This window comes from Antedon bifida, chromosome 2 (genome assembly GCF_963402885.1).
Source record: "Antedon bifida chromosome 2, ecAntBifi1.1, whole genome shotgun sequence".
Lineage (NCBI taxonomy): Eukaryota > Metazoa > Echinodermata > Crinoidea > Comatulida > Antedonidae > Antedon > Antedon bifida.
This window is the reverse complement of record NC_136227.1, coordinates 22,523,784-22,546,613: the sequence shown is the minus strand read 5'-3', so window position 1 is coordinate 22,546,613 and position 22,830 is coordinate 22,523,784. Positions and strand designations below refer to the sequence as shown.

General features: G+C 33.7%; 1 protein-coding gene across 1 annotated transcript in view; it reads right to left on the bottom strand.

Annotated features, from left to right (window-relative positions):
* LOC144858615 (ubiquitin carboxyl-terminal hydrolase 48-like) overlaps nucleotides 1–22,528 on the bottom strand; it is a 43,612-nt gene extending 21,084 nt beyond the window's left edge. The window contains exons 1-11 of the mRNA XM_078714695.1: nucleotides 22,447–22,528; nucleotides 19,117–19,260; nucleotides 12,870–12,990; nucleotides 12,524–12,583; nucleotides 10,413–10,470; nucleotides 9,081–9,204; nucleotides 8,401–8,583; nucleotides 6,930–7,038; nucleotides 5,350–5,483; nucleotides 4,417–4,502; nucleotides 54–236 (exon numbers count right to left, since the gene is read on the bottom strand). Coding sequence (XP_078570821.1) covers nucleotides 54–236; nucleotides 4,417–4,502; nucleotides 5,350–5,483; nucleotides 6,930–7,038; nucleotides 8,401–8,583; nucleotides 9,081–9,204; nucleotides 10,413–10,470; nucleotides 12,524–12,583; nucleotides 12,870–12,990; nucleotides 19,117–19,250 — 1,192 coding nt within the window. The 5' untranslated portion in view covers nucleotides 19,251–19,260; nucleotides 22,447–22,528. The remainder of the gene's footprint in view (nucleotides 1–53; nucleotides 237–4,416; nucleotides 4,503–5,349; nucleotides 5,484–6,929; nucleotides 7,039–8,400; nucleotides 8,584–9,080; nucleotides 9,205–10,412; nucleotides 10,471–12,523; nucleotides 12,584–12,869; nucleotides 12,991–19,116; nucleotides 19,261–22,446) is intronic.
* Nucleotides 22,529–22,830: the final 302 nt, after the last annotated feature.

Below are 22,830 nucleotides of genomic sequence, written 5' to 3'. Positions count from 1 at the left end.
ACAAAAACTATTAAGTATAAATAAAAAAATAAAATAAACAGTTTACTATTTACCGTGTAAATCATCTTCTGTCCCCAATTTCAGCTTCTTTCCCTCAATTCTGTCAATTTGTTCATCATTATATTTAAACCAGAATCCACTTTTGTCATCTCGTATGTGGGCAATGTAATGACCTGAATAGGCAGATGGTCCACGGTGAATAAGAACTGCCTTCAACTCATATTCACAAACTACATCTAGGAAAAAAAAAAGCAAATCTCAAGATGAATAGCCAAAATCAAATCAACAAATCACATGGAATCTCACTTAAGATCTGATTGAGGAGTAAGTGAGTAGGGTTAGGGAGACTTCTAACAAAGCAAATGTCACATTTGCGGGTTTAATCTAATTTCATTAGACCAAGAAACAGTGGTATCGGACAACACAGTCGATCAGATAAAAAATCTACATTCCATGCAGTACAGAAAGTGGGGAACACCCATTTCAAATAATCTATTAATAGCTATTTCAATTCGATGGGGACTATGTTCACGATTGGAATCATTGATAACATGTGGCAACAGAGTCCGTCCGGACCTCAAGTAGTACGAAAAGTTCAAATACTTCCCAAGTTTGAACTTGCCGCAATGGCATTGATGGAAAAAACGAGGGTAAAAATGATTTATAAGGATGAAGTGGTTCAAAATGCAAACCTATTGAACTCAGATGTTGATTAACAGTATTTCCAATTGATTTAGCATCAATGGTGTCACTATTTGGAAGAGCAATGATGCTCTGATGGGATTTCCCAGATGACTGAATGTGACGATACCATTCACAGGTGCTGCCTTCTTTAAATCACGAATGTACTTCTCATAATATTTGTTTTTGTCAGCCCGAATTTGATAGTTAAATTTTATTTCAGAAATTTGTTATAAGTGATTTAATTAATGGATGTCATTTTTTTTATCTGAAAAAAAACGGTAATTTAAAGCAAAACATTGTCAGAGTGACTGAAAGGTTTTTGGCTGCATTAACCATTTATTTTTATAAGTGAAAACACTATATTATTTATTTTTTTCTACGGAAGTGATTAACTTTATTAAAACTGTAAATGAAATGAATGAATGTGCTGCTTGCACAGCATTTATTATCAAATACATATAAAATATTTAAATTTGTTGTTTGTACACAGAAAAAGCTCTTAAACTAAACTACGGACTAATGATGGAAGAAATTCGTATTCTAAAAATAAGGGATGAGACAGTTGTGCAAGTATACGCTCCACCATTTTAACCCTTTCACTGCGGAGCATTATTCCTACCTCTGTGTGTAATATATATTTAAGAAAAACATATGATATTTTAATAAATTGCAAAAAAATACTAATTGAGATAATTGTGTAATTATTTTTGTGGTGTGTGATGGGCAAAGGGTTAGTCTACAGTTAGGTATAAAAAAAAAAAGTAATTTGCATATTGATGACGTCATGTGACGTCATTACAGGTATTTTGGATTTCTTGTTTTTTATCGAATCAATGATAAAAACTATATTTTTTATAAGAATTCTTATGGAATACGTTTTTCCAACTGGATATTGATGAAGATACGTATAACAAATAAAAATATAAAAAAAAATTGAATTATTTTGATTGTTTTATAAAAATTATGCACAAATCAAAGTTTTGGGGCAAAATCGTGAAAATAATTCACTATTTCCAAAAATTCACTATAGTACAAAATCTAACTATTGTTTCAGAATTTTTTTTTTTGGGTGTTGTGATAAACACGATGTTTGCCCTATTGGGGCTGGTAAATTTTTGTTACTTTCAAAATTGCCGCCATTACGCTACTCAAAACAACTTTCCAAGATAGAAATACTATTATATATACTATACTATATATAATTAATTAATTAATTAACTATAGAGGGCGCATTATTTTCAAGACGATAATACAACTATAGAGGGCCGTTTTTTTTGCTGGAAAATTTTTTTAATGACTTGCAAAAATATTCAAGTTCATCGAAAGAATATAGAGGGTGCTATATATTATAGGCAAATACGATTAAATAATTGTTTTGCCCATACCCGGTATTACCGGGTATACGTATTTCAACGACGTTTGTTTATACCCGGTAGTACCGGGTATACGCAGAGAAGGGGTTAAGGATCGTGATGTTATTTTCAAAACTTAAGAAGCTGAATCTAGTATAAAAATGATTAAGGGACATTGCAAGGCTACTGTCATCGTGTCCAGGAAGCGACACGTGTGATGACTAGTAGTAATTGTTTTAATATCTTTCCATGTTTCTCAGGAATTTTTTTTGTGGAAATGTGTTTCAATTCTCTTTTTAAATCTTTGTTTGCTTTTTTTAATACTTGATTTAAGTTTACGTTTAGCTATTTTCAGTTTAGAGACATCATTACTAAGATAAGCCAATCTTTTATTTCTAATGGCAGCGTTTACACCCTGATCAATCCAGGGTTTGTCATTAGAAAAAAGTTTAACTTGTTTTGTTGGGATAGTTAGGCTTTCACAAAAAGTTATATATGTGGAAACAGTCTTAGTTAATTCATCAATCACTTGCCGAAACCGTGAAAACCTTCCAATTAGTTGCATCAAGACAGTCCTTCAACCGCTCGATATGCTCTGGATACCACAACTTTACGTGTTTAACTTCCGGTTTGCAAGATTTTAATTTTTGCTTATAGAGCGAATTCGCCAACAGGAGGAAGTTTTATAGATTTAAAATAAATAAAAATAAATTAAAATTCTGTTCCAGAACCAATATCGAGTGTACTGTTGCCTCTAGTAGTGCACGTAACATACTGTTTGTAGTTTGGTAATATTCTGTTTAAGCAATGATTAAAGTCGCCAAGTATGAAAGTAATCACATAATGTGGAATAAAATTGACAGTATATTTACAAAGTTAGATAACAGCAGTAGCTCATTCAAAGAACTCCTGTTAGGATATACCTGTCAAAAAATCAATTGTACTCAATTGCAGTGTACATCATATACACAATCAAAATTGTAACTGAGCTTAAAAAACCTGTATGCCAGAATCCCTGGATTCAGTTTAAACTTATTTTAAAAGATATGAACACACTAGGCATGTTGTAACTTATAATTGGTATAATTGAAGTGTATTTATGTAGTGACATGACATACGTTACAAAATATACTGTATTTTTAAAATGTATTATATCATGTACAAAATGAAGTGTGGATAAGTTGTTATGGTTATTTGTATGCATAATCAACACTATGTATAAAGGTTAAAATTGTAAAAATCAGAAATTAACGAAAAAAAGGAAATTTAACATACGAAAATGAAATGTGAATACGTATGAAAGATTGAATGAATAAAGGTGGTGGTTAACCACAAAAGAGAAAAAAAAAAGTATGAAAGTAGGACTTCCTGGAGAACGGGCTGATGCAACTTGCTCCTGTTCGGCAATGTAATTAGTTGCCCTTTCTGTGTTTCTGTCAGGAGGAATATAAACAAGAATGTGTGATGGAATGATTCAGCCCACTTTTAGGCCGATATAATGTATTAAGTGAGGCTTCTAATTCCATTAGCTTCCGGTAGCGTTTTAAGATGTGAAATATTGTGAAGTCAATTATGCTAACATTATGTTTTGTTATGTTTTAATTTAATTTAATTGTTTATTTATTTTCAAGCAGTGTAGATCTACAAGGAGGATGACGTAGCACTTATATTCACTTCTTTCTAATTAGGCCTACACCGCCAGAAAACATACATTGTTGTTGATCTTAAAGACAAACTATCAAACATTCTTACCACGACAAATTAAGACATTCAACTGAACAACAGGAGACTGTAAGAATATTCAACCAGATTCAACTAAGTTCCTGTTCTCCAGTCGGAAATGATATCAACATACTTTGGAAGCTTTTACAAAACATGACAATTTACCAGACGCCTGAAATGCAGTATTATGTCCTATACCAAACATGAGGACGGAAAATAACTGACATAATAATATTAATCAATATAACATCAATTATTTTAATATATTTACACAAACAAAACAAGAACAAAGATATAGATGTATATTATTCAAAATTAATATATTTATGAGATTCTGTTTTTGTTGTTGTGACTGCATGTATTTCAAACATTGTACAGTGAGCTAATATTATGTGCGATGAATCTGCAAATTTGTATTTAAAATTGCTTGTTAATGTTATTAGAATTAAAACAAAATAGACACTGAAATATAAAGAATAATACAGTATGCCTATTAACTTTATCTTCCTTCTAATATAAATGATGTATAATGTACCTCTCAGCACTATACATCCATTTATAGATTTGTGTATACTGAATTGTAGCCTACTATATTACTGTACTATCTTATTGATTCCTGAACCTTAAAATCATTATAAGATGGTGCCTGCTAGTTTACCTTTATTTGTGTATAAATTCATTGAAAGATTTAGAAATTCTGGAAATTGAATATAAGTATTCAATTTTTTCTTCATAGCGGTTTGTCTGTAATAAAAAGATAAGTATATAAACTTCATAAAGTCTTAACTCCACAAAGACAAATAGAAAATGTTAATAATTCAATTTGAAAATTCATTTTAAATAATTGTACTATCAATGTTTATGTAATTCAGTGAAAACAGGTTTATAATTTTGAAAGTTACATATATTTTTTTGTGGGCTTATACATCTTTAGCAAATAGATTTAGGTTATTTGCGCTAATGCAAAGTACTCGTACATTATAAAATTATTTATTATATAGAAATACTTGTTGGTCAAATGATGTGCATGAAAATTTGATATAAACCAATTTCAAATTGTCAATGGCCTGTTGTACATAATAGCAGTATTTAAGGGGTTCTACTGTAATATAAACAAATATAGATAATAGAGTATCACGGTGTGACGTCACAACGATAGAGGGCGCTGCATGGTTGCTAGCCAACCAAAAAATGCGTTCAGCGCTACTATGTTGATAAACAGTAAAGATCTGTATTTCTATCAAATTACTTATTGAGGCTTGATTTTTTTTAACTTAAACTGTAGTTGAAGAATACATAGATTATTAAAAACAAATATTTAGTGATCTTTTGAAATTTTAGTTTGTTTTTATTGCAAATTATTAAGTTTTAAAATGACTACTTCAATAAGCCTATTCCAAACCATTGGTGATCTTGGAGTCACTCAGGCAGGCTGAACGCATTTTTGGTTGCGTTAGCAACCACGCAGCGCCACCTACCGTCGTGACGTCAGCACCGTGATACTCTATAGAAATAAAGTTAATATAAAAAAATGAATTGTGTATAGGTACATAAAACATATACATATACTCATAGGAAACAACTACTGTACCTGTCAAATACAAATCGTAAGAGTTGCAGGTTAAGTACTGGCGGGAGATTTTGTAAATGTATTCGACGAGATGCATTTTGCTTTGAATTACAAGTGTTACAAAAATATTGGTTACTGCCCTCTAGTCGTTCTTCCTGAAATTAAGCATAAACATATATAATAATATAAAAAGCTGTTTCAAAACCTACCAAAGTGGCTGAATTTTTACATTACACCTTAACCTGCAAGCCAATTTAAATCTCATGTCTGTGTAACAAGTTGATCTTTATGTTGGTACTACTACTACTACTACTACTACTCGTAGTGTTAATTATGTCAAACGACCAAACAATCTTAAGCCTAGCAAGGCTAAAACGCCTAGGCCTAATACTATAAGACCTAATCCTACTTAACTAGCTAGACTGAAAGGCAGCAACTGGAACTCATCTAGGCTAATTATGTTTTTTCCAACGAGATGTTCCAATTAATTAATCAAAATCCTACAAACGATCTAAAGCTAATTTAAATACCTTTTTTTAATCTAAATTATACATATATATCTCCAAAAATGTACTTTCATTTGCGGCGTCAACTTTTTTTTGTACACGAAAAAAAGTATTATTAAACGATCGTTTTAATAGTGCGTACTATTGTACGCCATGTGACCCACAATTATCCAATCAAATGAGAGGAATTTATTTAGGTGTTATATAATATGCAATAAGTCCATGATGTAATGAAAATATAGCTGCTGACAAGGTTCTTCCAGCAATACTACCAAGATAACATATTGAACAGTATACCCTTTCTGATCTTGCGATGTGAAAAATTTCACCACTTTATGTACCAGTTATACTGATTGAGTTTGGAGGAAATCGTCTAGTAGCATTTAAATTGTTTCCAGAAAGAACCATATTAGGAAACAGAACTCAGCCAGCTCTTTGGCTGTGTTTATACAAAACCCTAAATTTGAACACGTCTTTAATTTTTAGCGTGTTGCACAGGCCGAGGTCAACCCCACAAAAACCTTGCAGTTATACATTAAATGTAATACCGTGTTATACCGTAGTTCATAATTCTAAGTTGTATATATACTCACATGCATTATGAATTAATATGAGTTTATTACGGATTTTAATAAAGGATGATTTCGTTTAAAATTTAGCATATTCAGTTATTGATTTTTTTAAAATCTGCTTTTGAAATTAGAAAAAAAAAATGTTTTAGAATTAGGATAAAACTATGCTACATTTTGCCAAATTATGCCAACAGTTGATTAGCGTTAATGTTGAGTGCTAAATCGGTTAAAATATACAAAAAATGCACAATTATCTACTAGATTTGGTCAACATTTTCACAGCACATACTTTTATTTAACGAGAGGTCAAAACAATACCCTGAGGACACTTCCAACACGCCAACAGCAACCGGGAATCCACAAAATTTTAGGATTCAGCCAAGTCGCCTTTTTTGCAATTAAAATCTCATTACACGGAATCTCTTCGATGTTATACAACACACTTCTCGTAGGCGTGTTGAATATGCATGTAATAGCGTGTTGTATAAACGCACCCTAAGTTTCTTTTTCTTACTTTACTTACCTGTAAAAATTCATCAAGACATTCTTTCAAATCCTTGTGACCCTTGATGTTAAGGTCAAGCTCATAAAATCTTGATGGTCTACTTGATCTTGTCAAACAATTATTGCACCTGGTTGAGGTAGTATAAAAAAACAAAATTAGGTATGTGTTAAAAACAATGTTATAAATAAGTATATATATGTATTTTTTACATATTTGCATAGTCTAATTTTTTTATTTTTTTTTTTATTAATATAATTTATTGCATTTGAGAATAATATTCCGCGAGGGGTTGATTATGTAACTGTTTAGCAGCTACTTCCTGCTAAAAATCAGAACTCATGGCACAGCGTGCTCCTGCAATCATTGAAAATGCGTTGAACAAAGAGACAAAAGAAACGAACAACTGATATTGAGACATGATGTACGTACATACAACAGGCCTACTGTAAATATTTCTGCAGCGTTACATGATAGTGATTCCACAGTACACCTCATCAAACTAGTACCAGTATTTTTTTGTGTAGCAAAAAAGACATTCTAATTAATAATAACATGATACTTCAAGCTGAAATGTGTTTCAATCGGCAATGTAATTAATATCATTAGTTAAATTATAATTGGTTATTTTGCCGATTAAAGCATGAGATCACACATGGCAAAAACACAGAAAAAGACAATTCAATGAATATCAAACGGATTTTTTTTTAAATAATAAAAACACAGTTATTTTTTCGTAATAATGACAGGGCTGGGACCTTTTGTCTTGCTGATAAAACAAATTTAAATAAAGCCCATCGCCAGAAAAATGAATTACTCAATGCCGTAACGGTTGAATAAATGCTGTCCTATTGTTACCTAATTAACCACGTTTTGTCCAAATTTCGTCGGCGGAAAAAACTGCATGGTTAAGGTACATGTTTTCTGGATGGTAGAATTGATTTGGCAACAAAATGTTGTAATCTTCAACAAATTGCTTTGATCGATCGATGATTCGGAAGTAGTGAAATTTACCTGTGATGAGCCTGGATTGTGGGTAAAGTGTCGGCTGTATTACTGTAGTGCCTATATTTTCGCTTGTTGGCAATTTATATAAAAATAAAGTACAAATGCAATTTATATATAAATAAAGCATAAAGGCAATTTATATATAAATAAAGCATAAAGGCAATTTATATAAAAATAAAGCATAAAGGCAATTTATATAAAAATAAAGCATAAAGGCAATTTATATAAACAATAATTAAAGTTTGGTTTTGCCATCTGAAATAATTTGTATATCTCGCGCAATATAGGCATAGTAGTACATAACAGCAATATCTTGGTAATTTTATCGTTTTTTAAATTTGAGTAAAAAAGGCCAATTGCCTAAAAAAAATCTATAACTTTTTTTGTCATTTTTCGCGAAAGGAAATGTCATGCTTGCGTGAGCCTAGATTATTGTAGAAACATAAATCTATTAATACAGAACAGAATACAAAACTATTCTTACTGAGTTGTATATGCATACTGTCCACAGAATTGATTTTGAATTATGTGCTGGACTGTGGGGCTAGTATCCCTTGATAGCGTATCTTCCAGTAATGACAATAACAGCTTGCAGAACTCCTGAGCATCTTGTTGAAGGGCTGTGTCTAAACCTAGACAGTTGATGAAGTCAGTTGGGTCAATGTATCTGAAATCATTTAAACCAATTAAAGTTTACAGTCTGACCAAAGTTCCTTTGGATTGATTGAACGTTCAATACTGTACAATATTTAGATTTAAGAATAATAATAACAATAGCCAATTAAACTAAATATTTTAGTTTTGATAACATTTTTCCTTAATTGCCTGTTCTTTTTATATTATAGGTCTACAGAATATTTCAATTGTATTGTTTTTGTAAAACATGGTAAAGTCTAATACGAAAGTGTCCACTTTTTATTTACCATTTAATACGACCCTCAAACATAGCAGTTAATTGTGATCAAACACCACATGCTAGCACATGGTTTCAATACTATACTAATGCTTTTCTACTAGGTGGCATGCCAAAGAAATTTTTCTGATATTCGATATTTATGAAGATAGTATAATATTTACATACTTTACTTTCTGTTGTAAAAAAAATGTGATGTAAAAGAAAGAATATCTTGTATTTATGAACAGAAAAAAAATCAGCTTTTATACCTCCTACTGCTATATTGCATGAGAGCAAAAACATGTTGTAGATGCCCTGCAACTGTACTAGGTTTGAATACAACAACTTCTGTCTTATTGTTTCCACATTTGATTTTTTTATGTTCCTCTGTAACTGTAAATAAAATTGCAACCAAAAAAAAAATCATTTTTAAAGACTTCTACACTTCAGTTAAGAACTTTGCCCATCCAAAAAACTAAAACAAAACTATAAACTACAAAAACATTAAACAAAACCAACTCTACGATTGACTACCATATATAGACCAATACAGAATCAGATGTGCTCTATCAACTGCTGTGGTCGAACCTGCACCCTTCCAGATCTACAAGGTTGGGGAGGTATATTTATCAGGGTTTGATCATCTGTCAACTTGTGATCATCAATGATTTGGTTCTAGTCGGTAAGATGATCTTTTTGAAATGAGAGCAGTTCCAGGTGATTGTTCCCCTGGGGAATTTGGCAGTTATCATATTATTCTTGTTGATCACTACTAATAGTGTTTGTTATAAGGGGTAGTGAATTTGTCAATCCTATTTTGTTTAACCAGGACTATGTCACCAGCTTCTATTTTACACTCTTTAATTTGTCTCCTTTTTTCGGCATTTATTTTGATGTTTGCTTTACTCTTTTTATCATTTTCTCTTATTGGATCACTATTTCTCTCCCCTTTTGAAAAAAAATTTTTTTTTATATTTACATCTTGGCCAAACAGAACTATAGCTGGGGGTAACCAGTAGTGGAATGAGGGGTTGCCCGATAATTTCGAAGGAAAGCAAACATTTCTTGTTTCCATGCAGTGGCTGTGAGCAGGACATTCGAAATGTACGCATAAAGCATTCAACTTCTCCGTTTGCTTCAGGCCAGAGAGGGGTATAACCTTCCTATGTTTGAAACCCAAATGCTTTACAAACTCAGCAAATTTCACCGTTGAACGGCGGTCCATTGTCTGACTTAACTAGTCAATAATTGATTGATAAACTACATTGAGATCCAGCCATACCCACAGCATTGTCATTTTTTCAGTTTTTTGCCTTTGAATTTATATATATATATTACAAAAGGAGGGGGCCAGCGGCAAGGACGGCCCTCCGCCCCCCCCCCCCCCCCTGTCATGGTCCGTGTTGACCCCAAAAAACAGTCGCTTGTAGTGATAAAGTCCTCTATGGGTAGAAAATGTGCTGATCCATTTTCATGCCGAACAATTTAGCCTGCAAAATTAGGTGATCTAGCCTTGCGTAACATAGACCAAGGGAACCTAATTTTGTGTTACACAGGCAGATTTGAAATGATGCTAAATAAAACTACTTCTTTTTCCTTACCTTCAGGTGGTATCCAAAGGTAGACTGCCCTTCTGAAGTCTTCATTGTGAAACCAAACCTGTTAATGCCAAGGTGAGATCCAAAAATGAAATTTCTAACAATGTATCACCATGTCAAGTAATGTTGAAAATAAAGGCCCAAAGTAAAAAATTACAAATATAACTTGATTTTAAATACATAGAATAGATAATTTGTCTTTTAGGATTAAAATCTAGTGAATCTTTTTTCAGTGGTTATGAAATTTCTATAAAGGTCATTATTATTCATGAGCTTTCTTATCTTTATAAACATCCTCTGTCATTGCAACATTTGTTAACTTATACTGTTAATTTTGTGACAATTGTCACAAAATGTAACAACAATCATGTCTGCTTGTAAAATGTTTATTCTATGGTTTTTGGTCACGATGTATTGTTATGAGCTGCTGTAAATGTTGCTATTGTTAATTGGGCCAGAACCAATTTTCCTGTAAAAATGAGAAAATTTCATGAAAAAAGGTCATTAAAATGTAATTATTGATCAAAATTGTATAATAATAGCTATTCATTTCTATGTTTTATTGTATAGTTTAACAGCCTTTTTCTTGCATTGGGTAAACACATTCATTTTGTCAATTGCAATTTTCACCTTTCATAAAACAATATTACAAGTAAAAAGATGATAAATTTTATTCCCAGAGCCCATCTTTAAAGCCAGTTATGGTCTGCATTGCTTTCCAGGCTCCTCGACTATCATGGATTTTTAATTTCTTTCTTGGTACTATATGCCTTTTCTTTAATTTGTGTACTGAATATCAGGATAATGACAAACCATGTCTAACATAAACTAAACATTCACTGCAGTTTTCCAACAATTGTACCTTTATTATTAACTCTTACCCGTTACCTACTTCAGCAAGAAACATGATTACACCAACTACTGTATATGTAATGATAATATAGCTATATTGCTGCATTGTTTCGAACACAAAATCTTCAAAGATGGTAGTTTAGATATTTTTATATTAAAATACTGGTTTAATTGGTTAATTCTGGCCAATAAATCAGGTATCACTATTTCTCAATTCCCATACCGAAAATCACCACATATATGTCAACTAGTATAGGCCTATGTCTGTTATATACAATATGTGTTACATCATAGTAAATGGCGGGCGAACGCATGCAATAAAAAAAGAATGGGCTTAGTCCCACGGTTTAGTTTTTAAATCCCAGGGTGACAATTATATTATATACAAAATTCCATCGTATTTGTATTCATTCACTCTGTGTACATTTTGACAATTTCAAGTTAATTACGCCAAAGTTCCTGTACTTGAGAACCACCTGAGAGTAAGTAAATTACGTAAAGAAAAATATATTAAATCAGTAAATGATTCGCTCAATGATTTAGAAGGTGAGTTCATAATTTCCGTACTGAACTTTACTAACAATTGAAAACCAGTATACTAATTTAAATTGAGTTAAATGATTAGTTATTGGCGATTAAAAACAAAAACAAATTTAGGATAAACAATGTGCCCCAGCTAGGTGCATGTTGTCGATTGAAATTGTTTTTACATTTGCACAGCGTGTGGAATTAGCAAGCGTTGTGCTGGAAAGGAGGTGCTTGTAGGCCTCAAGGCTAGTGCATGTTGCAGGTACTGATGACCTTGACTAGACACATTCTGACTGACTATCATCGGTATATTGACAAAATAGAATCTGTTTCTGTCCCGAGCACGTCCGCTCCGTGTTTTATGTAAATGATCATAAGAAATAACATAGATTTTATATCTTTGTTTTCCGCTTACCATTACCGCTCGTCTGTGTAAATTGGCCATTAAGATGTTATTATAAAAATTTACTATGACAATTTTCAGTTATGTAGGTCTGCACTTTAGCTTTTCAAGAACCATCTGTGGACACCCTCTAGCTCCCTGGTTTTATTAATCATTCTTAGAATTAATAATAATGTGAAGTTATTTCATTAATATTATCAACGTAAAGTGCAGTAAGAAAATAACCTTGTCGATTGTCAATGATCTGCCAAAGGCCCCTTATGGAACAAAGTTATAAATTATCCTGTGCTTTATATTTCTAATTACATCGACTCTGTTTCAGTAGGCCTACCTGCAGGAATGTGTTTACATAGCAAGTTGCACCAAGATTCTTTAAACCCACAAATGAATTCTAAAATGAGAAGGAAATATTCATTAATTTTATATAGTTTATAGTTTACTATATAACAACAACAAAAAATATACAAGCATAATTTAATTCAACATTTTGTAATTTTTAAATGAAATTTAAATTACTTGAGGCTAGCGTCTCCTCAATCAATAAAACACATTGTACTCAATGGATCTTATAATACGCAAAGATAATATTCATATTACAGTAATTTCCATCCATTTGAAACCTCTAAAATAGCACATTTACTGACAAATATAGGCCCTACTAGTAGTTACATTTTTACCTCTGGTCGTTTTTCTTCATTTGGATCATCTATGTCAAGCCAGTACTCATCATCAATGGCACCTAGCCACTCTTTTTCACCAAGTCCAGTTAGGCAATTTGGGTTCCCTGTGCAGTTTTTTCTACAAATAGAAAAAATTGAAATGCTACTGTAATAATAATATACAAATAATGTATGTTTACAACATAGGTAGCTGACCTACTGTACTGATTCAGACGACCTTTGATTTATGATCGTTTTTTACTTACAAAAGTAAATTGAGAGTTTGCAGTATAATTGTTCTTTATTCATTAAAATTAGGCTCCATTTAATTTTTTTATAATCTATTGTGCAAAGTATTAATTTATGACATTTTGTATAAGTTTGTTTTTACAATTCCTTCAGAGAAAGTTATAAGAAGCTGTTACATAGAATAACTAACCAAGCCAGTATAAAGATTAAATGACACCACCGACCACCAATTTAATTTAAATAAGATTAGAAATATCATGAGGGATAAAACTCATCCTCTTTCCAATACTTTCCGTGTTAGTCCTTCGAAGCTGCAGATTATTGATCATGAGAAAAATAAATACTGAGCACTATAAAATAATAGGAAGTACAGTAACAAAAAATGTAAGCCAACACTAACATTGTCATACATCTCACAACCATAATGGGTGGGTATTGTCCTGGTGGTTATTGTCTGATTTCCCATAATTTAGCAATTTTGCTTGCGTACTACTTCTTTGTCTAGCTATAACCTGATAAGATATTTTTTACCAGTGGTTTGCATGTTTTCGCTTCAAGGGTGAAAAAAGTGATGGTTTCAAAGAGAATTAGAATTCATTTTTCCTGATGATTTTTTTTAATAACCATCTATATTATAATTTGAGTAAGGGAAAAAAGGTTTGTTAATGTAAAACTGGTTAGTGGGTTAACTGATGACGTCCTAATACTGTAAATATAACTGTTATATATTACATGTAGTTTCATGTAAAGATTTTTTATTTAGTTTTTAAAGCCTTTTAATTTTTTCGATAAAATAAATTTTACAATAACACACACACAAACTTACAACTAGGTGAATGAGCCCATGCTATTCCACATGGTATTACGTTCTTTTGTAAATTGTTGTCTCCCGCCAGCAGATGAGACAACATTCAGTTGGGTAAGTACCAAACTACCAACCATTGTTTAATGCTGTGCTTTTTGTGATCACAATTAACCCTACCCTACTATTCATGCACTGTTTTATTATGTATTAAATTAAATTGCAATGTAGGCCTAGTAGAAACAGCACTTCGCCATTTAGTTTTGTGCATATTTCTGATATACAAACAAACAATCTGCAACACTTGTTTAATGTGCAACACTTTATAATAATATTCATACGGTAAGAATCCCTATAATGATTCGTATGTATTTATGTAACTGTAACTGTATTCTTGAACAATCTCCTAATTTAAATAACTATTGCATGCACAGGTGAATAACGGTATATAGCCTGTTGTTTGCCGTGGAGGCGTTTTTTAGTTACTTATGTTCTTTAGCGTGTTAACATATTGAATTGTAGAATGGACTACGTTGAATTACCAGGCAGCTTGCTGGATAAAGGTGGTTTAGTCAAACAAGAAATATTTTTTGAAAGACGACTTGCAACTTATGTTTCTGCGTAATTCATAATCCTTGTTTTAAACCCAAAGGAGTGCGGTATCCTGTTCTATTAATGTAACGTTGGCTCCGTTACATACACTGTAGGCTGTAGGCTACTGAAGGCTTTTACACCTTATGCACATATTGAGGCCAATATCCATCACGCCTGTTTTTGGTTTTTGAGAGCTTCCTTTCTGATTGGATAGCTACTGATTTTATATCTCTTATGGCTTCCCAACAGTTTGGAAATGCGAAGGGTTTCTCACCGACTCATTACCTTGTACAACTCTGTAATAGGCTTTTGTCAGGATTAGATAGCATGGGAATGTATGTGCCATAGATTTTAGTAAAGACTTTGACGGGTCACCCATTCAATTTTGATTGACAAATTATTTGGCCTAATATCATGCCCTCTCTTATTCCAACGGTGTATAGCTTCCTCTCGCAAAGAAATCATCTTGTGCGGTTGGGTGGTTAAGTTTCAGTGCCAGAACCAATTACATGCGGAGTGCCTCAGGGTACTAAATTAGGATCAATCCTATTTACTATCATGGTTAATGATTTGCTCAACAATGTACCTGATAGATGGAAGTTTGTTGATGACCTGACGATTGGCGAGGTAATTTCAGTATGGAGACCTGAAGATAGTTCGATTCAGAGCAACCTTGATGCTCCTTCCAGCTGGTGTGTGGAGAATGATGCAACACCAAATCCTGTAAAGTTTCAAGTGATGCGTGTTCATTTGTTGCGTAATGTTCCCCAATTTGAGCCATTACAAATGGATGGTGTTATACTCGAAGAATCTCAGATTGTGAAACTTCTTGGAGTGCATCTGCAAAGTGACCTCAAGAGGGACATGCAGATAAAAGAATCGTTTCCAAGGCATCACGTTGACTATATATGCTATACATTCTGAAACGTTTTGGAGCCCCAAAGGATGACCTGGTTTTACTTCTACAACATACGTTCGTCCTTTACTTGAGTATACCAGTCCTCAGTGGTGGATCTAGGGGGTGAATAGGGTGGCTAGCCACCCCCTTAATTCTCAAAAAAAAAAGATGCAACATACCCGCGACCGTCGCTAGACGTGGATTCGACACACCTGACTCTTTTTTTAATTAAGAAGAGTAGGCCTAGAGCTAGGGTTATCATTAGTTGTGTAAATAGGCCTAAATAGTGAAAGAGCTAAAAGTTTAATTACTAATACTATTTATGAATTTAAGAGTTTAAAAAGAAAACGCGATTTAAAATCTTCGGAAAATACCCACAACTGAGTTATTTTCACACGTACTCCTACTACCAGTGTCACATTGTCTAGCTCGCGCCTCGTGTGAATGCTGACGTCATCACTCTCCAAAAATACACCATTTTCCATCGTCTGTGCAAGCGTTAGCGTGGTATATTTACACCCCTGAGTGGAGTGTAATATCGTGAACTTTTTTCTTGTGTATGAAGGTTTTTTATATAATAATGGTATGCAGTATAAACGATAAAAATAAACGAGAAACATGGTGTTCTTTTATGGCGTATTTGGCGTTTTATTGATGTGTGTTAAAGACATGGCGATTACTGCAATCATTGTATACTAAATTACATCGACTTATTCACCCGGCTGTAGGGTATATATCTGAGGTTAACAGACCACCAAAACACAGTACACAACACATGCACTATCGAGGCATTTTCGGAGTACCGCATTACCAAATGTTCATTTCGTTTGAAGTGTTTTTCGATCAAAGTTTATTAGTACAGTAGTTCGTCGAAAAAGATCCGTACAGTATTTAGACCAACATTTTCGCGTGCCCTTTATTTTCGCAAGTTTCACAAATGATCAATGAAAAAAAAAGGAGGAAATTGCGAAATTCCCAACGATGTTGTTTACAGTCGATCAGGCCTAGCCTACTATGCATAGCTAGCCAGGCCTAGCCTAAATATGGAAAAATAAAAATAAAATAGTTACGATAAACTTCTAATTCAAATTGTGTATTATATTATTTGAAACATTTACGAACCCCGATTATTATTTATATTGTTTGTTCAGGTGTAATTAAAACATTAAAATAAATTGCAACTGGCCGAAAATGCTAGCTAGGCCTAGGCCCTACTCAGCCTGCGCTGCCTCGCTCAAAACAATGATGAAATTCCTCTTCACAGCGATCGACACATGTGGCGCCGGAGGATTAATCGCTAAAGTTGTAATGTGTCCATAAAGTAATTATTCTATGTGCGTAAGCCTAGCTTGTGGTGTGTAGTAAATGGCAAAAATACCATCACAATGCTCTCCACCACCACCACCACCACCACCACAGAGATCCATCATCCGGTCGGCGTCGCATCCGTTCGTTGTTTTAAACAACAATAATTTGGTTTTAAAAAAAAGAGAAAAAAAAGAGTACATTAATTATGGGGGTGTTCACTATCTAAGAGCCCATTAAACATGTACATCACATGATTTATTTACATCCCTAAATTTACAATCGCATATTCTGTAATTTTACTCGATGCTATTCAATCGCGGGGCCCTTCTGAATCGCTTGGCTCTGGTGATCCATAGGCCTAGCCTTCCTAGCTAGGGGCCTTGCATTTAAACGCCACTTTTAACACAGCCATTTTAACTCAATAAAAATGTTATTTCATTAATTAAAATTACAATTAAAATAGAAGTTCAAATATTATTTAGAGTTTTGAAAATTCCACGTTTAAGTGTAATTTGAACTGTATATTTAAGGTTATATGTATATTATTTCTTGTCGTTCTCCGTAAACAGGAAAATGGCAATTTCATTGTTCTCAAAAAGAATTTCACGCAAAGCTCCGCCCACTTTGTTAAAGCTCTTGCATAAATTATTCATGACCACCGTCCTATGGCTTCCCTATTCTTTATACCCAGGACGGTACAAATGCTTATCAGTCTGGTAAAATATGTCAGAAAAATTCTCTTTAAATTTATTATTTGGTACTTTTCAGATAATTAGGGACACCAGGCTCAACCTAAGCCATTTGACCCAACTCCAAATTCAGTTTATCAAATAAACTTTTTTAGCAGCATCAGTCAACTAGACAAAGATGAAAAGGAGAGAAAATTTAACCTCTCTTTAAAGCACAACTGTCCTGTTTAAGAGCAAGACGAGTTGCTCTTCTATGGATCCCCCTTAAGCTGATTACTTGGTATCTCAAATTTAAAGAGAGAAAATCTTAACATCAACACAAATAAAATTTTTTTTAAATATATACAGGGACAGAGCCATATATATAAAGAGTTACGACATTGGATTATAGTCACGTGATATGCAGATCAATTTGTGTCAAACTTGTCTCCGTTAATGCATGTAAAGTATAGGAGCAAGAAAATACTTTAAACTTTTTCTTATATTTAAAAAAATGTAATTGCACATCTAACGGTGAAATATCGATGTGCACAGCGTACAGAAGTACTTGCGGCAAAGAATATTGCGCGCGCGTGCGCTAGTACATTATAAAGTTCGATTGATTGATTTTGGAACGAAACATCCCATAACTACGTCCTATTAATAACAATTTTGTAATATTTTCAATTCATAATGCATGCTTTGATGACTAAATAAAATAATAAAGTGTCATGGATATATTTGTTAATATATTGAATAGGGTATGAACAATATTAAAATAATAAAGGCAAATTTTTACAAATGAAATGATGAACGAGTCTCTGAAAGTTTGTGTCAAAAACACACAGAGAGCCATATACTGTATAAAAAGAGGGGTGAATTTGTGTGTTTTTTGTATTGGTTCATGCTTTGATGTATCCTGACTTGCATGTAGGCCCTAGCATTTATTCTTTTGTTGCTAAACAAAAGAGACGCGCGCGCCCTCAGCGTGCGAATTCTTTGACACAAAAATGGCTTCTAATTTTCAATGTCGTAACTCTTTATATATATGGCTCTGTACAGGGATCCAAAGCAGTGCCCTCTATTGACATAAATGTTCAATGTAATCCAACTTCAATACATTGGTATTTCTTTGTTTGTTGATGTGGCCGGAAATCTGAGGATTTGTTATTTAAAAACATCCGTCTTTCTCTCGTCCGACGCTGGGTGGATGGTGTAGGAACTATTCGTTTTATCTTTTCCTTTAAAACAAAGAATGGTCCTCAAAATCGAGCCCACTGGGCTTCTTTTCAAGATAGTATGGGCTTCTTTTCGAGACTGTATTTGAATTTCAAAGGAATACTGTAGAAATGTATGATCGTGGTATCAATATATTAATGACCTTACAAGCCTTTATTATCTTAACAATCAATCCTCGTATATTTATTTTACAGTTGTTTTCCTAGGTACTTTGATTGCATTTTGTATCTTGCTTCCTTGGTAGAGAATTTATCATTATTGTAGTAGAAATTAACCAAATTTACAGCATTCATTTCAAAACTTCAAGTCATTTTAATAATTTAATTTTTAAATAATTTTGAAAAACTATTGTATGTGTAGATAGATAATAATAGAGTATTAGTCCTAATAAACCCTCGCAGACAATACAATTGAGAAAATATATCTGCATTCTCATTAATAACAAATTACAATCACCACTTCTGAAAATATTTTTTAATTATTTTTACAGTAAAAATAAATCCTCACCTGCAAGAATTTTTAGAACAAGCTGTCTCATTGATACGATAGGCAGAATTGAGATGACATTGATTCACATGTTCTGGTTCAGTTTTTTCTGCCCACTGCCAAGCACTTTTATCAAACTGCTGCTTTGAAGGCATTGTAGGTAGCCTGTTAAGTAAATACAGTATTATAAGTTATGAAATGAATACAAATCAAAAGTTACAGGAAAACACAGTTACTGTATCTTTTTGTTGATTGTTCAAAAACTGTGTTCTACAGACTCTATGCAGTCGACCTTCTCATTTACGTACTTCTCAATTTCGAACCTTCTATTTTACGAACAGGTTTGAACAATGATGTTGTCAGAAAATTTTAAAAACTAAATTTAATTTGTTGATATCATTAACATACCTATTATCTTCTTAAACAATCACAAAACAATTCAAACCACTATAAAGCAAACTAAAAGTTAGTTGTCTAATCGGTCAATTTGGCCCCAAATAAAGTATTGAATGCAAAAAGTGCAAACAAAGCCAAGCGAATGGATAAAATACCACAAAATATAATAAGAAGACTTTTAAAATGAATGAACAACTTCTTTTACTACATAGTTTTTGATTACTATGATTGGTCAGTTAATACCAGGGCAATACACATGCGTGCAGTAAGAACTTGGAACAGGTGAACTCGGGTCAACTTCAACGATTGAAGATTTTAACGATTTTTAACTTTGATTTTTACCCCCTTTTCCTGTAAAATCGTTAAAATTGTATGTAAATATAATATTTTTTAATCGTAACCGTTTCCTTCGTGCGTGTTTACTCTCAACGGCGAATATAAATTTCCCACAATGTAAACGTAGAGACGCGATCCAACACAATGAACTAGGCCAACTAATAAAAATAATATAGCGAACGTCCAGTCAATCCAGAAACGATGCCAACAAAAAGATCGTAACAAATTCATTCTAAATATAGTATCAGAACTTTCAGTCGGTCGCTCAAAAAGACTGCTGACAGAAGACCGTAATTAATACAGACCTAGTTTTTTTGGTCACATGAAACGCGATACTCTGTTTTACCACCGCAAATCTCTCACATGTTTTTTTTACTCGGTACGAGGGGTGGCTACAAACAGCGTACCTGGATTTTGCGTCACATGAAACGTAATACAGCTCTAAAAAACTTAACTGTTCCCACGATTCGCATGTCTTTCCCCTCCAAATTCTGGTCGGGCCTTTTGTCGTAATCCAATGTTAAATCTTAACATGGAATATATATTTATTTTGCATATATTTTGTTGGTGTCCTAGCCTAGGTGTCGTTGTTTTTATAATTCGCTAACCCAAGGTAGGATTAAATCATTTATATAGTGTAGTTGTAGGCCGCCGAAACTCTCTCTGCGTGAGCCGAGGGCCTCGGGCCCGATGTCGTCTCGTCGGCGGATGTCCTGCCAAATTAGGACAACCGATGTGTAGGGCGGCTACAAAAATTGACGTCTTCTAGGATTTTAATTAGCCAACAATACATCGTTTGTTTCCCTTGTTGATGCTTCTAAAGGCGATGACATTGGTGTTTACCACCCTACGATCAACGCATATAGATAATTCATAAACAATACATCGTAGGCTACGAACAATACTTTGTACATTGTAGGATACGTTCAGAGAACAATGAACGATCTACCTACGCGTAGGCTACGAAAGGTTACGCGTAGATACAAAGCAGTAATTTTTTTCTGTACTGTAAAAAGAATAGATCTTGCATGAATATAACCGGTGACGCATCAGGACCAGTGCCTAAAATGTGCATAACCCAAAATAATTGCATTCTTCTGGGCGGAATGTTTATGTGCTCAGAAATCGATTGAAACAACCTATAATTACTCAAAGAGCGCCACCACCCTCCCCCCGAGCGGCCCTGACCCCCAGCCTAAGGTTGTATTTCATTTTTATAACCCCCCCCCCCCCCCCCCAAACACACTAAACGATCTGCGCGGATGGGGTTTTGAGGAAAGGGGGGGTTAGTTGTCGATGAACAGGTGCTACTAAAAAATTTGTGGTGCTACCAAAAATTATTATGAGCCATCATAAAAATTTGATAGTGCTACCATAGATCTATGGTGCTACCAAGTGAAAAAGTTAATTTGCAGCCCTGGATGCGTCAATTTATTTATTTATGTATAAAACTTACAACAAGTAGCTGCATGGCTAAAAACGTTGCATTTACAAAATTACTGTACAATTTACTTACATAACAGTAAAAAAGATGTAATAAAGACGAATTCAAAGGTACAGCAATATTGCTCTGTCGTTTTGGCTCTATGAACTACTGGTTAGCATATTAATTATTGTAGGGATGGGTGAATTTTTTAATAGGCACCAAATGGTCATGTCATCCAGGCTTGATTGCATAGATTGCTGTTTCCTATATTTAACAGATTCTCCAAGTGTAAGGTCATCTACATATTTCCATCCCCTGCAGCTTCTCGTGTTGATATCATTGATTAAGATGAGGAATAACATTGGTCCAAGTTTGGTTGCTTGTGGGACACCACATGTTATAAGGCGAGGTGCAGTTATTGAATTTGGTGTTCATTTTACGATTTGTAAGGAAGCTGCAAATGATGGGAATAACAGATGACCTCATACCCAAATGAATAAGTTTACTAATGACAATGGTATGATCGACTCGATCAAACGCTTTAGCGAAATCGATGGTACATATATTTAAAAAGTACCACCAGTTTCCAGATCATTAACAGTATTGATTAAGTCAATAAGGTAAAGTACTGTTGAGGAGCCTTTTTGACAACCAAATTGTTTTTTATCTAGCAGTCCATTAATGTCCTGAAAGAAATTCATGAAACAATAAACGATTCAAAGAATATAATAATATAGGCCTATATTGAAATAGACCGAATAAATAATTCAATGAATGTGGATGTGGCAATAAATACATGATACTAGCCTAATAAGTAATATATGTGGTGATGTCGATGATGGCGAGTCCCCTTGCGGCTTTAGTTTTATGTCCAGATAGGTGCGAAAGTACAATAGCGCCGCCGAGAGAGGCTAGGCCTAGTACTACTACTTAGCCTACTTAGGCATAGGCTAGGCCCTAACCGTCCTAGGCGCGCTAGCTAGCTACTAGGCCTAGGACTACGGGGCCTAGTAGGGTTATCATTACATAGGCTAGGCTAGGCCTAGGTCTACAGTACTACACTAGCTAGCCTAGGCGTAGTATTATTTATTTATTAGTTGATCGGCTTGATCCGATATCTTTTATATAGTATGTAATGTCTGAATGACCATTCTCACTCTTCCCTGGTAAAACGGGGAATCCGTAAAACGTACCTCCGGCGGGAGACAGAAAAGATTCGAACACACAGTGTTGTTATTGGATCCCTTGCTTGTTGTTTACCTCTCTTTTTTTACGGTCACAGTGCATTTCGGCCGCCAATCATTTCTGCCGCCGGTGGTATGGGAACTACCAAATTCATGAAACTCCAAAAAGGACAAAATATAGCATGATCATTTCGGCCGCCAGGTATGGCGCGCCAAATTGAAATAGCCAGAAATAACTGTACATTATTACACAGTGAAAAAAGTAACTTTACCAAGTCTATGGAACGCCACAGAGAACTATGGCCATTTAAACCAGAGATCAGTTGTGCAATGGGCTAATTAAATACGTTTGTTGCCGTTTGTATAGATTTAAAGTTACACTATTTTACCGTC